The following is a 13,791-nucleotide window of genomic DNA, read 5'->3' as shown; positions in this document are numbered from 1 at the left end:
TTTTGCTGTTTCCTAAAAAATATAGCACGTACTTTAGAAAGATAGGTAGGTCAGTAAGCTTCCACAAAACAGTGCGTTTGACTTCAGACTTCTGTGCCTAGTCCCTTAGGTCATAGTCCACTTTTTTTCAGACAATTAGAATAGGATTCCAAAATCATTTTAAAATTGGAAGGGACCTCATTCTTCCAGGCTCTCATTTTATCAGATTAGGAAACTGAGGTCCAATGAGGTTTAAGGGGATTACCAAAGGTCACATTATTAATACTAGCAGCTAAGTTAAGAATCTGGGCCTCCTAATACTTAGCCCAAACCCCTTGACATTGGAGTGAAGAACAAAACAGGAGTTAGATCAATTCTAGATTTTTGGCTACTTAAATTCTAATTTCATACTCAAAAAAAGTTGGAAAACTCAGGGGAAAAAACTTGAGCCATTTATCACCATTCTATACTACTGATGTTTGAGTACACATCCTATTTTTCTAAGTATTTTACAAAAGTGGGATTATTTTGGGCATAATCTTCCATAATTTTTTTTAAAAGCTTAGCAATTCACATTAAACATTTTCCTATAATTAATTTTTATATTTTTAATGGTTGCAATAAAAGTATTAATACTATAAATATCAAATCCATCTCCAGTTACTTCCTTACTAAATATTAGGTTATTAAGTAGGAAATGTTTGATTTCCTTAAGTACTAAGTTTGACAGTTGTTATCTCTGACATTTCATTTCATTTTGACACTTCGTTTTTATTTTTATTGTGAAGGTACATCCTCAGTCTTTCAAATGCGTGCTTTGGTTTGTGATTATCTTTCAAATTTTTTTAGAGCAATTTTTGTGAAACCATGGGTAAGTCAAAAATTCGTGTTATTTTCAAATATGAGTTCTGTTGTAGAACCAGTGCAGTGCAGACAGCTTGAAATATCAAGTGTTTCTAAAGGATATGGCTAACGAAGGTACAGTATACTGATCGTTTGAGAAGTTCTGTTCTGGTGATTTTAATCTTGAAAATGAGCCACATGGGGGACCTGAGACCACGGTGGAAAACGATGAGCTTAAAAACTGTAGTGAAAGTGAATCCATCTCAAACTATGTGTGAATTAGCAAAGTTTGACATTACTATTCCAACAATATTGAATCATGTGAAAGAAATCACCAAGGTAAAGAAAATGGATTGATGGGTACCACATGAATTAAATGAGTGTCAGAAGAGAAATCGTCTCAAAGCTTGTCTTTCTTTACTGTCACGACATCAAGGTGAACCACTTCTATACCATATTGTTACATGTGATGAAAAATGGATTCATTTTGACAATCATGAAACCTGGTCAAACAATTACAGAGGCCATCTACTGCAACCAACTGGACGAAATGATGAAGATGCTTGTGATTAAGCAGCCAAGATTAGTCAATAGAGACAGACCAATCCTCTTGCAAGACAACTGTCAACCAAGTCGCACAAACAACGACGCTGCTCAAACTACAGAAGTTGGACTTGAAAACTCTCTGTCATCCACCAGATTCACCAAACCTTGCACCAATTGACTACCACTTCTTCCAGGCTTTGGACCATTTCTTGCAACAAAAAATATTCAATTCTCAAAGATTTAGGAAATGCTAAACATCTTTTAAATCTAATGGCAGTTATTTGGTTTTTACTCCCCCCACCTCCCAAGTGGAATTCTTTCCAGAATGACCAAAAAGGAGAGTTAATAAAATATCTAAATGAACGGACCCTTGCATATTGATAATTAAAACTTTACTGGTGATTAAGATATTTCAGAGACCTCATAGGCTTTCTCATTAATTCTAAGGACTACCAACTTTGTGTATGACTGAAATTACATTACTGACCTTATTTAGAAAAAAGCTATACAAATCATTACAGTTCACTGTTTATTATATGCCATGCTCTGTGTTAGGTTTCATATATACTATTTCATTTATTCTGCACAACAAACTTTCAAAGTAGGAATTTTAGTCCTATTTTATAGATAAAGAAAAAGTCCTGTCTAAGTATACCCAGATAGTAAATGACAAGCCAAGATTCAAATCTAGGACTGTCAAACTCTAAACCAAAACTTTTACAACTGTATTACACTATTGTTTAAAAAAACAAAATCAAGTACAAGAAGCTCAGTAGACTCTGTGGTTTTCTATTTTTCAGTTCAACTTGCAGACAATCTAAAACTGCCTTTCATTATTATGTCCTTAATCAAAAATTTTGACTGGGGCCTACTCACTGCCTAGGAAGTGTGTTTCCCTGAGCCAACTCTTCCTTATTCCTCATGTGTCAGTTTAAATCCTATTTCCTCCAAAAGAACTATCTTGACCTTCTAATCTAAATTAGGCCTCCCTGTTATTATTCATTCAAAGTACCCTTCTTATTCTTTCTGGCTCTTTTATAATCTGGGTGCTGATTTATTTAAAGTTCCATTAGGATAGGGACCATGTCTGGTTTGTTCATCAAACTACACCCAGCTCGCTCCTAGCCCTGTATACCCAAAGACTGGCTCCATGCCTGTCAAACCGAGGTGCTCTTTTGCTGAATGTATAAATGGGATGAGAGAAATAAAGCTAAAGAGTCAAGGACTTCTGGCTGGGTGTGGTGGCTCACACCTGTAATCCTACCTCTCTGGGAGGCCGAGGCAGGCAGATCGTTTGAGTTCAGGAGTTCGAGACCAGCCTGAGCGAGAGCGAGACCCCCGTCTCTACTAAAAAAATAGAAAGAAATTAGCTGGGCAACTAGCTATTTTTTTATATATATATATATTAAAAAAAAATTAGCCGGGCATGGTGGTGCATGCCTGTGGTCCCAGCTACTTGGGAGGCTGAGGCAGGAGGATTGCTTGAGGTGGCTGTGAGCTAGGCTGACGCCACAGCACTCTAGCCCGGGCAACAGAGTGAGACTCTGTCTCAAAAAAAAAAAAAAAAAAAAAAAGAGTCAAGGACTCCCATAACCTGGCCCTATTGTACCTTCTCAATCACATTTTCGTTAATCTAGGTCAAGTCACTGCTCCCTATGGAGGTCTCTAATTCTCTCTGAGACTATAAATCCTACCGAGACTTTACTGTTCAGCTTAAAACGCATCTCCACTAAGAGGCCCAACCCAGAAATACCCAGCCTTTGCCATGAAAGGCTAGCAGAGTAGGCTCTGCAGGGTTAACTTACTGTTCATGCAGGTAGGTCTTAGGTCTGCACTTAGACCTGGACTGTGTAATGAAGTAGTCACTGGGCATGTGTGGCCATTAGGTATAAATCGATTAAAATTAAATAAAATTTAAAAGTCAGTTCGTCATTTGCATTAGGTACATTTCAAGTGTTCAATAGCTACTAAGAGCTAGAGAGAACCATACCGAACAGCATAGATATAGAAAACTTCCATCATCACAAAAATTTCTGAGTGCCATACAGTGAAGATGGTACCTATAACACCTCATAAACAGTGACAGCTCAATAAATATTTAATAGAGTAATAAAAAATAACTTGCTGGATAAGAGAACTTTAACATGACCCTAATTACATTGTAGACAGTTGTCTTCCACATTAGCACAGGGTCTACACATTAAGTTAATGCCCGTTGCTAGGTCACACCTTCCGTTTTAGAGAAGCCAAGACAATTCTCTAACAGCCAACTACACAAACAACATTTGTACAGTATTTATCTGGCTTATAAAGGACTTCACATTCTTCAATCATTTGGCTAATATATTTTCGGTGAGGAGCACAGGGATTCAGGTTAAGTCTAACATTTACCTAGTGGCAATTAAGTGCCACAGTGTGAGGTGATTTTCCTGTATTTTCATCAGCCTCACAAGATCAAGATGAAACTGAGGCTGAGAGACAGTACCTATTCACATCGAACAGGAACAAAACCCACATCTCACCCACTGTATCTTTGATTCTTTCTGGCTATTTCTACATAAAGTCAATATATTTAATAGAGTGGACACTGGCTAATAAAATTAAAATCTATCTTGAGTTTGGAGAAAAGAAGAAAAAGGTTAAAAATGAAAACCTTTTATAATACTGAAAGTTTAATTAGATACTGTAAAGTCAGACACTAACTTTAAAGATACTGCATTTTTTTCCCTTTTAATTAGAAATAAAGCCACTTTATTTTGGGAGTAAAAGGGCTAGATTTGGAAAGCCCAAATTATAAGACATTTTAAAAGATGAAGAGTAATATTATTGAAGACAGTTTTACAGTAGGGAATATATACTAAAATATAGCTGATGACTTACTAGGTTAAGCTATTTAAATGTTTCAGACCCATATACAAATTGTTTAAAATTATTTCAATGCCCAACTTATCTCATTTCTGAATGACCCAAATGCTTATTAATTGTTAAGTTATATACTGATAAAGAATATATTAATGAGATTTCACAGTAAAAAAAAATTACTAAGGGTGTGGCATTAAAGTCCTTTAAGAGTTTTGGTTTAAGTGTCATCCAGAAGAACTGGGACATGTTCCAAACTGCACTGTCAACCTGCCAAGCCAGTGACCACTCAATCTCAGTTTCTTCAAATATGAAATAACGATGCTCTATTTAGTCTACCACAAACAAGAGAAACTAAGATGATTACTGCATTTTTATTAGACTTCTAAGCTCTGCTATAATTTCTTTTAGAAAAATAACACCAATGATGAGAAAATAGGCCCTACATTTGTCCAACTTTTTTTTTTCTTTTCTGAGGATGTCTCTTATTTGCACTAAGGCTCCCATTCTCAAGACAGGACTGAAAGACGGATACACAACAAGGCATCAAAGCATTCTTTAGAAGACCCAGAAACCACTATGGATACTGCCAGGAAATCATTCCAAATACTCTCATTTTGAAAAAGGCAGCAGTTATAAAGCGAAGGGAAGTGGAAGCTGTCAGAGGTGGCAGGTGTGTTTTGAGGCCAGCAGCGTTTTGTTTTTTAATGAGACACAGTTGCAGGTCTCCAATTGTGTGCCACAAGGGAGCAAGACATCTGAGGGCTTCTTTTATAATCATCACCTTGGAGGAAGAAAACACTTTTAAGATGTAGGTCTGGCAACTCTTTTAGGCAGAAAAGCTGAAGGGGTTAGAATGCTTAAAAAATAATTCATGTGTTCCAGTCTAAAGAAGAAAACATTAAAAATAAACTCCAAAAACAATAAAGTGAAAATAATTCGAAACTGGATTCCCTATTTCTTTCCTTTGGAAAGGAGTAGGAATGGGAAAGGAGTTACATTCTTGCTTCTTACTCCTTTCTAAAATGTTGTAGATCTCTCTCTCTCTTTTAATAGCTTCCTTTTCACTGGTTACATAAAAGCAGAAGTGTCAGAAAGAGTAAAGACTCTGGTGGTATCTTCCCAGAGTACTCCAAGAAAAAGGAAAGAGGAAGGTATTACATGTGCCAGTCCTGTAGTGTCCTGCTGAAGAAGGCAGCAGTGCTGGGATAAAAATGAGTTTATATGTTCCCTGTAACTATGAATCAGCTTATGCTAATAAGTGTCGAGGTTTCATCTGCTTTATGCCAGACTCCACACTATGCCCACAGAATCTTCTCTTGAGAACGCTGTTCACCTTCGAACCACAGTATTTTATCAGTCACTTTACAATCGTGTGATAAGTAAGGAGAAAGTGAAAAGCAGCCTCAAACTACCCTTAGTTAGTAAACGGAGGGGTTTTTGGCCCATTAGGAATAAGAGGATCGGTAACCCCTTCTTGCCAACGCCCGGGATGAGCCTCAAAAGAGTTGTGTTTACAATGCATACACAGACCCATAGTGCTGTGTGTGCCTGTGTACCTTAAAGAGATGTCGGACATGTACCTACGGGGGAAGTCTTTGGAGTTTCGTGAACTCCAGGGAAACGGTAGGGAGGGAGAGCGAAACAAAGTCGTTCGGATTTGAATTTCCGAGGTCACTTCCAGGGACTCGCCTGGGAGTGAGTCCCGGTAGCGGAAAGCCGGCCCGGCGGCGGCAGACAACGGTCCGCCCGGACCTCACTCTGCCTCCGCCCGAGAAGGGCGCGTGGGCCAGGACCTGCGGTCAGCCCGCCGCCCGAGGTCGGCTCGAGGCGTGGCTCCGCCCTCGCCCACCCCCGACGACCCCCGGAGGCGGCGGAGGCGCTCGACTCACATGTGCGGGTTCCTCCTGAAGGCGTTGGTGATGTCCTTCACCACCCGCTGCACCAGCACCGCCACCTCCTCGCTAGTCTCGGCCATGTTGGCGGCAGCCGCGGCGGCTCCGGCGCGCCGCCGGGAGAGCCGGGAGCCGGCGGGAGTTCCGCGGGGAGCGCGCGCGTGTGCTCTGGTTTAACCGCGCTTCCGCCGCCGTGGCCGCCGCCGAGCACTTCCGGGTCAGCCTTCCGCTGGCAGGGACGTGGCGCGTGCTTCGTAGGATTGGCGGCTGTCTGGGGCGTCCCTGACTTTGCCTCGGCGCCGGTAATCCAGTTTGTCAGCGTCGGAGAGGATGCAGTAGATTGATTTGCAAAGTTACCTGAAGCCAATGATTTTATTATTTTATTTTAATTTTTAGTCTACTCGGAACCGAGGAGGAAGAGGTCCTCAAGACACTCCCCAAGAGCCAGAGACGTTCCAGGAGGAAAGTTAACTGGTAGTGCAGGCCTGTTGAACAGTTAGTCCCCAAGCGTTTTGAGAGCTTGTTCGATTTATTTTCCGGGCCAGAGGGATAAGGAGGTCCAGAGACTTCGCTGCGGAATGCGTCCCTATTTGACCGTGTTGGTGACCTCCTTTTGTACCTGCGTGCCAATTTTGGCCTCTGAAATTAAAAGCAGCCCTTTTTTTAAAAAAAAGTTAATTAAAAATTTTAAATGAATTCATTAAAGGAAGGCCAATGAAAGGGAAGGAAAAGTTATTTGCTGTCTGGCAATAGGAAGTAGAAGTTAAACAGATTTTCTACTTCATTTTTGAACATTACTTCAGTTTTGGAGTAAAAAATATCAAGGCCTTGACAGAATTTACCCACAATCGCAATTTATCTTGCTACAAATAATTTTTGTAGGAAAAACCAGGTTTCTAGTACATTTGGATTTTGAAATGTCATAACTAAGGTTTTCTTTTGCCCCTCTGTGATAGAAAAACCTTGTTTTAAGTTGTTTTTTCTTTCACCCTTGAAATCTATATCTTTTAAGAACTGTTTTTTTAAAAGCTAGCTTATGGTATGTTTAATGTGAACATATATGGAGGATTAAAGTAGGGATTCTGATTGTGAAAGTAAAAACCATCCATTGGGGATGTAGAATGAATTAAATGAGAAATATAAATGAAAAATAGAAATTAACTGTACCCAATGGTCAGTATTACCTATAGATTTATTTATAAAGTCTGCTCATTGGCCTGGTTTTAAAAGAAGTGAGATGCCGGGTGTGGTGGCTCACGCCTGTAATCCTAGCACTCTGGGAGGCCCAGTCAGGAGGATCGCTCAAGGTCAGGAGTTTGAGACCAGCCTGAGCAAGAGAGAGACCTCGTCTCTACTAAAAATAGAAAAAAATTATATGGACAGCTAAAAATATATGGCTAGAAAAATTAACCGGGCATCTGGTGCATGCCTGTAGTCCCAGCTACTCGGAAGGCTGAGGCAGAAGGATGGCTTGAGCCCAGGAGTTTGAGGTTGCTGTGAGCTAGGCTAACGCCACGGCACTCTAGCCAGGGCAAAAGAGCGAGACTCTGTCTCAAAAAAAAAAAAAAAAAGAGAAGAAGTGAGAAAGAAGTTTCACAAAATTGTACAAAGCAATATGGGACACATTTAGGAAGAATTAGTAAAATCAAACCTTCTGCTCTGACAAGTTCTGGAATGAAGCAGTGAAATGAGTGGAATGTGTGTTTAGATTCCAAAGCCAAGGACAACTTTCAATATCCTGTTACCCTAAGAATTTGATAATCAGTTCTGAAATGGTTTGAGTTAAGTGACAAGTCTTTTTCCTCTTAATCAGGACCTTGGCAACCTAATGACAGTGGGAAATAAGTCTCGACTTCTGGGGGCAGAGATCAAAGCAGGACACTCAGAAATAAGAATTTTTTTTCAAAGACTGTATTTTTAAAGATTAGTGTGATTTTTTTTTTTTTTTGTATTTCACTCTAGTATATGTATGTTTAACAGGAAAAAATCTAAACTTTGTCCCCAATTCTTGATGTAAAATTGGTATTCCAGAAAGATAATTCTTCTATATGACTCTTTGTATGCCCTCTCCACATACACACACACACACACACACACACACACACGCTTTATACTCATTTAGAAGGTGGGCATTATATCTCATGTTTTTCTAAGAGTTCACAAATTGTTTCACCTGATTATTAAGGTTCTATTATATTTAAAACTTGAATTTTTTTTTTTTTTTAGAAAACCCCCTAATTTTGCAGATACAAAAACTGAGGTTCAAAGAGGTTAAGATTTGAAATTCATGAGTCCTTAACAGTGATATGTATACAAGAATAGGGTATGATAAATTTAGCATGATTTTGTTGAAGGACTAAGAGATTATGTTCAGGGATCCGAAAAACCCACTTATTGATAATAATAAAATACAGTAAATAGCTTAAATACCCAATGATAGGGGATTGATTAAATTATGATAAATTTATATGATCAAATACTATTTAGCCATTTAAAAATCTCATTATAACAAGAAGAATATATACCAAAGTGTTAAGGGGAAATATAGTCATAGGAGAATTTTACTTTCTAAGTAATGCAAAGAGCAAAATGTAATTTTTGAAATTTAAGAAAAGTTTTTTGAAGTACCTAGTAATAAAGACATGATATATTTGCTAATTAGTCAACTATCTCTTATGTATATTAATTTTCTTAGAGATGTATTCATTTTTTTTTTCTTTTTGTTGAGGCAGGGTCTCGTTGTCACCAGGGACTAGAATATAGTGGCGTCATCATAGCTCACTGCAACCTCAACTACTGGGCTCAAGTGATCCTCCTGCCTCAGCCAGCCAAGTAGCTGGGATTACAGATGTGTACCACCACGCCTGACTAATTTTTCTATTTTTTGTGGAGACAAGGTCTCGGTACTTGCTCAGGCTGGTCTCGATCTCCTGGCCTCAAGTGATCTTCCCGCCTCAGCCTTCCAAAGTGCCTGCACCTGGCTGAGATATATTGATTTTTTAAGCACCATGCCTATCTATCATCGTTTACATGGTTGTGAATATATTTTGACAATCCTCCCACTCACCCCCCAAATTATACTTTTCATATTTTAGAATACTAATTGATGATAGGGGAAAATGTAGATGTGTAATGACAAAAACAGGTACCAAAATGTGTACAATACAATCCTAATTTCATATATATAACATGAATTATACCTAAATATCACATATATGTAAAATAGACTGGGAGGATATAAACTAAAATGTTGACAATGGTTATCTCTGTATGATAGAATTACTGGAGATAATTAAGACATGTAAATACATGTTCATTATACTTTCCTGGATGTTCCAAACTTTCTGCAATGAAAAACCTAAGGTATATATTGAAGGCCCTGGAAGGAAGGAGAACACCAAGGTGGTTTTAATGACTTTTGTGAAGAAATGGAGATGACCTTGTAATCTGTTTCCAGCTTTGCTATGTATTATTCTACTTATATTACTATGACATGTTGTTTATGTACTCCATTTATTTTTATTTGAAGTCCCTTTTCTGATGACATTATGTAAGACAGAATTCAAGTAGCACTGTGTTCTTACCATGGTACTAGTTATTATAAAAACAACAAGTTTATTTCCTCCATTAAAAAAATTAAATGCCCAATTTTAAATGCTTTATTGTAATATTGCCATTGTGATATCTTATAAGCCAGACATCAGTCCTATCCATTATCCTAAAATTTAAAATCTAAGAACTTACTAGCAGAGAAATAGGAGAAGGATAACATAATATTAGCTAAGAAGCCACAATTTTGATGTCTTTTTATGAATTGTTAAGAAAAGTCAATGGGTATAGTGTCCATCTTTAAAGTTTTTGTTAAAGACTATTTCAAGAAAAGGAATAGAAATTAGTAAATTTACTTTAAAAGACATGTACATTAAACCTAGGGACATTTGGTACATGTTTTGCCTTGATGTGTTAGTTTATTTTCCCAAATATAAGACTTACTATATATTCAAGAACTATTTAAAAATATCACAGAAGCACCCATGAATGCTAATGTTATCTGTTATTATATTTAATTAATATGTCTATTACTGCATGATTCCAGTTGTTGGGATAAAATGAGAAAATACATGCAATAGCATCTTTAAACTGTGAAGCACTATATAAATTATTTATATGAGTAAAGAAAACATCATTACTAGTTGAATTATACTCTTAACTTGCAGTGTAATATTTGTAGAGACTGATAGTCTGAGTTTTAGAAGAAATGTCAAAGAATAACTCCCCATGTGATGCCTTCTGATTTTAGGCACTTTAATTTCTATGATAAGTCCCCTAAATCATCAGTGTGCAAAAAGGACAATACAAAAGATGATGTGTTGGGTTTATAAGAGGAGAAGGCTAAATACTATCCTTGAGAAGACAAGACTCCAAACAATTTTACTTAAATATTCCATAAATTTTAATAATTGTTACAGTGTATAAGACATTGTGCTATCTGCTGGGTATTCAGTGGTGAGAAAAACAAATATGGTTCATGCCCTCCTGCAGGACTTAGAGTCTGATAGAAGACATAGACAATATTCAAGTAAACAGACAAATATATAGTGAAAAATTATAATACATGGCACTAAAGGAAAAAGCAGGGTACCATGATAATGATAGCAGTATTGAGATAAGAGGATAGTGGTCAGGAAAGCCCACTCTGGGTGGTGATATTTAAGCTGAGACCTGAAAGAGGAGAAGAAACCAGCCCTGTTAAAAGCAGGGGAAGGGCCCTACCCGTAGTGGAAACATTATGTGTGAAGCCCTAAGAACAAAAAAGCTAACTTAGCATGTCTCAGGAATTGAAAGAAGGGCAAATTAATAACTTTTACCTACCTTACAGTGTTTGTAATGTAATTTCAGATTCAAAATGGCTGTCACTCAAATGGCAACAATGAGCATGATTGCCTAGCTCCAAGTTGTTCTTTTTTCTATCATTGTACTTCATATCTCAATGGACCTATCTTCATGGTTACTGATTTTCTTCTACCTACTTAAGTCTTCCATTGATCTCCTCAAGTAAATTTTTCATTTCCATTATTATACTTTTCAGGTCCAGAATTTTAATTTTCTTCCTTTTTATCATTTCTATCCCTTGTTTTGATATTTTCTATTTGGCAAGACATTGTTCTCATACTTTTCTTAAGTTCTTTAAACGTGACTTTCTTCTTTGAACATATTTAAAATGGCTAATTTAAATTCTTTGTCTAGTAAGTTAAACATTTGGTTTTCTACAAGGACAATTTTTTTTAACTCCTTTTCCCCCCATATATGAACCATACTTCCTTATTTATTTGCATGTGTCATGATTTTTTTTTGAAACTTGGACATTTTCAATAATATATGAAAACTCTGAAAATCAATTTCTCCTTCCTCCTCAGGGTTTGTTGTTGATTGCTGCTTATTGTAGTGGGTGTTGTTTATGTAGGGACTTTTCCAAATTAATATGATAAAGTCTGTATTCTTTGTCATGTGTTGCCACCGAAGTTTCTACTTAGTTAGGTTAGTGACCAGGTAATGATTGGATAGTGATTTCCTCATGTGTCTGGAACCAATAAGGTTCCCAGTCTTTTCTGAGAGACTCTATGGACCTGTTGTAGCATGCCTTCAACATTCTGCCAGGAAGTTAACAACTCTGCCTTAGCCTGCACTTTCTCCTTGCACAGAGCGTCAATATTGGCACATTCTTTTTGGCAAGTCTTTTTGATAAAATGACTTTCTTCCTTTAGGTAAATACCCAGTAGTGAGATTTCTGAATCAAATGGTAGGTCTACTTTTAGTTCTTTGAGGAATCTCCATACTATTTTTCAGAGGTTGTGCTAGTTTGCAGTCCCACCAACAGTGTGTTAAGTGTTCATTTCTCTCTGCATCCACGCAAGCATCTATTGTTTTGGGACATTTTGAAAAAAGCCATTCTCAGTGGGGTTAGGTGATATCTAATTGTGGTTTTGATTCACATTTCTCTGATAACTAGAGATACTGAGTATTTTTTCATATGTTTATTGGCCATTAGTCCATCTTGTTTTGAAAAGCTTCTGTGCATGTCTTTGGCCCTCTTTTTAATGGGGTTGTTTGATTTTTTTCTTGCTAATTTGCTTGAGTTTTTTATAGATTCTGGTTATTATCCCTTTATTGGGTGTGTAGCATGCAAATATTTTCCCCCATTGTGTAGGTTGTCTATTTGCTCTATTGATTGTTTTCTTGGCTGTGCAGAAGCTTTTTGGAAAGCTGGCTTTTAGCCACTTTTCTAATGCACAAAAATAATCTTAATGGTTGTTAACAAAATCATACAGTCTCATGAGAATTATTTGCTCAAACACCTTCCTGTATTTCACAAACTCCAGTTAAAATGACTTTATGTGTGACTTGATCAAATTTAATCTTTTGCTAATGAAAATGATTAAGTTCTTTATAAGAAAGTTCAAATAAAATATAAAAAATGTATTTCATTTAAAATAGTTTAATATTTTTCTCCCAAAATTTTTAACACTATTTAATTCTGACCAAGTGTATCTCTGACCACATTGCACCAATATAAGCTTTCTTATAACCATTTTTTTATTGTTACAATCTTTAGATAAGTCCATGGGATAGTTATAAGTCAATACCAACATCAAGAATGGATTGTTCTTTCTCACTGGCTTTAATTGAGCTGACAACTGTCTTCCGTTTCAGTAAGAAAAGTGTTATTTCATAAATATTTTTTTCAAGAAGAATGAGTGAAGTCATTTTAAAAATTAATTTGACACCCTTTGAAAGATCAAAGCTCTAAATCAGTATCGTCCTAATAAGGGAGATATAACTTGTTTAAGCACAATATATTTCACCCTTACTATTTTGAAATTTTAAAAAGGAAAAAGAAAAACTAATTTCAGACTTTTATTTCATAAATTATATTTGGAAAAATATAAACTGCTCTCTGACACATTTTAGACTATGTAACTAAGACTTTTTCATTCTAAATTATAAACCAGAATCGGAACTCAATGCCATGCAATTTCATTCCTTTGTTTTTTAAATGTTTGATTTTTTTTTTTTTTTTTTTTTTGAGACAGAGTCTCGCTCTGTTGCCAAGGCTAGAGTGCTGTGGCGTCAGCCTAGCTCACAGCAACCTCAAACTCCTGGGCTCAAGCAATCCTCCTGCCTCAGCCTCCCGAGTAGCTGGGACTATAGGCATGTGCCACCATGCCCGGCTAATTTTTCTATATATATATATTTTTTAGCTGTCCATATAATTTCTTTGTATTTTTAGTAGACACAGGGTCTCACTCTTGCTCAGGCTGATCTCGAGCTCCTGAGCTCAAACGATCTGCCTGCCTCGGCCTCCCAGAGTGCTAGGATTACAGGCATGAGCCACCGAGCCCAGCCTAATTCCTTTGTTTTTGAGGGTAGGCAATTGTATGTTTCATGCCATTGGTCTTCTTTTTTTCATACCTAAATATGAGAAAGAATGGAAAGGGAGATTAGAGTTGAAAGTGTTTCTTTCTATGTCCTATTTTTAAAATTTCTCTTTTTGTTTCTAAAGATTCCCCATATGGCAGGCTACAAACATTAAGCTCTTAAGAAAATACAAATTGAAGGCACGGATACATTTAATGGGGTGTTTTGAAGAGTAACTTTATTTTCCTAGTAG

At 37.0% G+C, this 13,791-nt stretch overlaps 1 protein-coding gene across 3 annotated transcripts in view; it reads right to left on the bottom strand.

Moving 5' to 3' along the window:
• PTAR1 (protein prenyltransferase alpha subunit repeat containing 1) overlaps positions 1 to 6,229 on the bottom strand; it is a 38,336-nt gene extending 32,107 nt beyond the window's left edge. For all 3 annotated transcript variants that reach the window (XM_069474130.1, XM_069474131.1, XM_069474133.1), the window contains exon 1: positions 6,120 to 6,229. In XM_069474130.1, the coding sequence (XP_069330231.1) occupies positions 6,120 to 6,205 (86 nt within the window). In that variant the 5' untranslated portion in view covers positions 6,206 to 6,229. The remainder of the gene's footprint in view (positions 1 to 6,119) is intronic.
• Positions 6,230 to 13,791: the final 7,562 nt, after the last annotated feature.

This window comes from Eulemur rufifrons, chromosome 7, assembly GCF_041146395.1.
Source record: "Eulemur rufifrons isolate Redbay chromosome 7, OSU_ERuf_1, whole genome shotgun sequence".
In the NCBI taxonomy this organism is placed as follows: domain Eukaryota; kingdom Metazoa; phylum Chordata; class Mammalia; order Primates; family Lemuridae; genus Eulemur; species Eulemur rufifrons.
The sequence above is the reverse complement of the archived record's forward strand: the minus strand, read 5'-3'. Positions and strand labels throughout refer to the sequence as shown.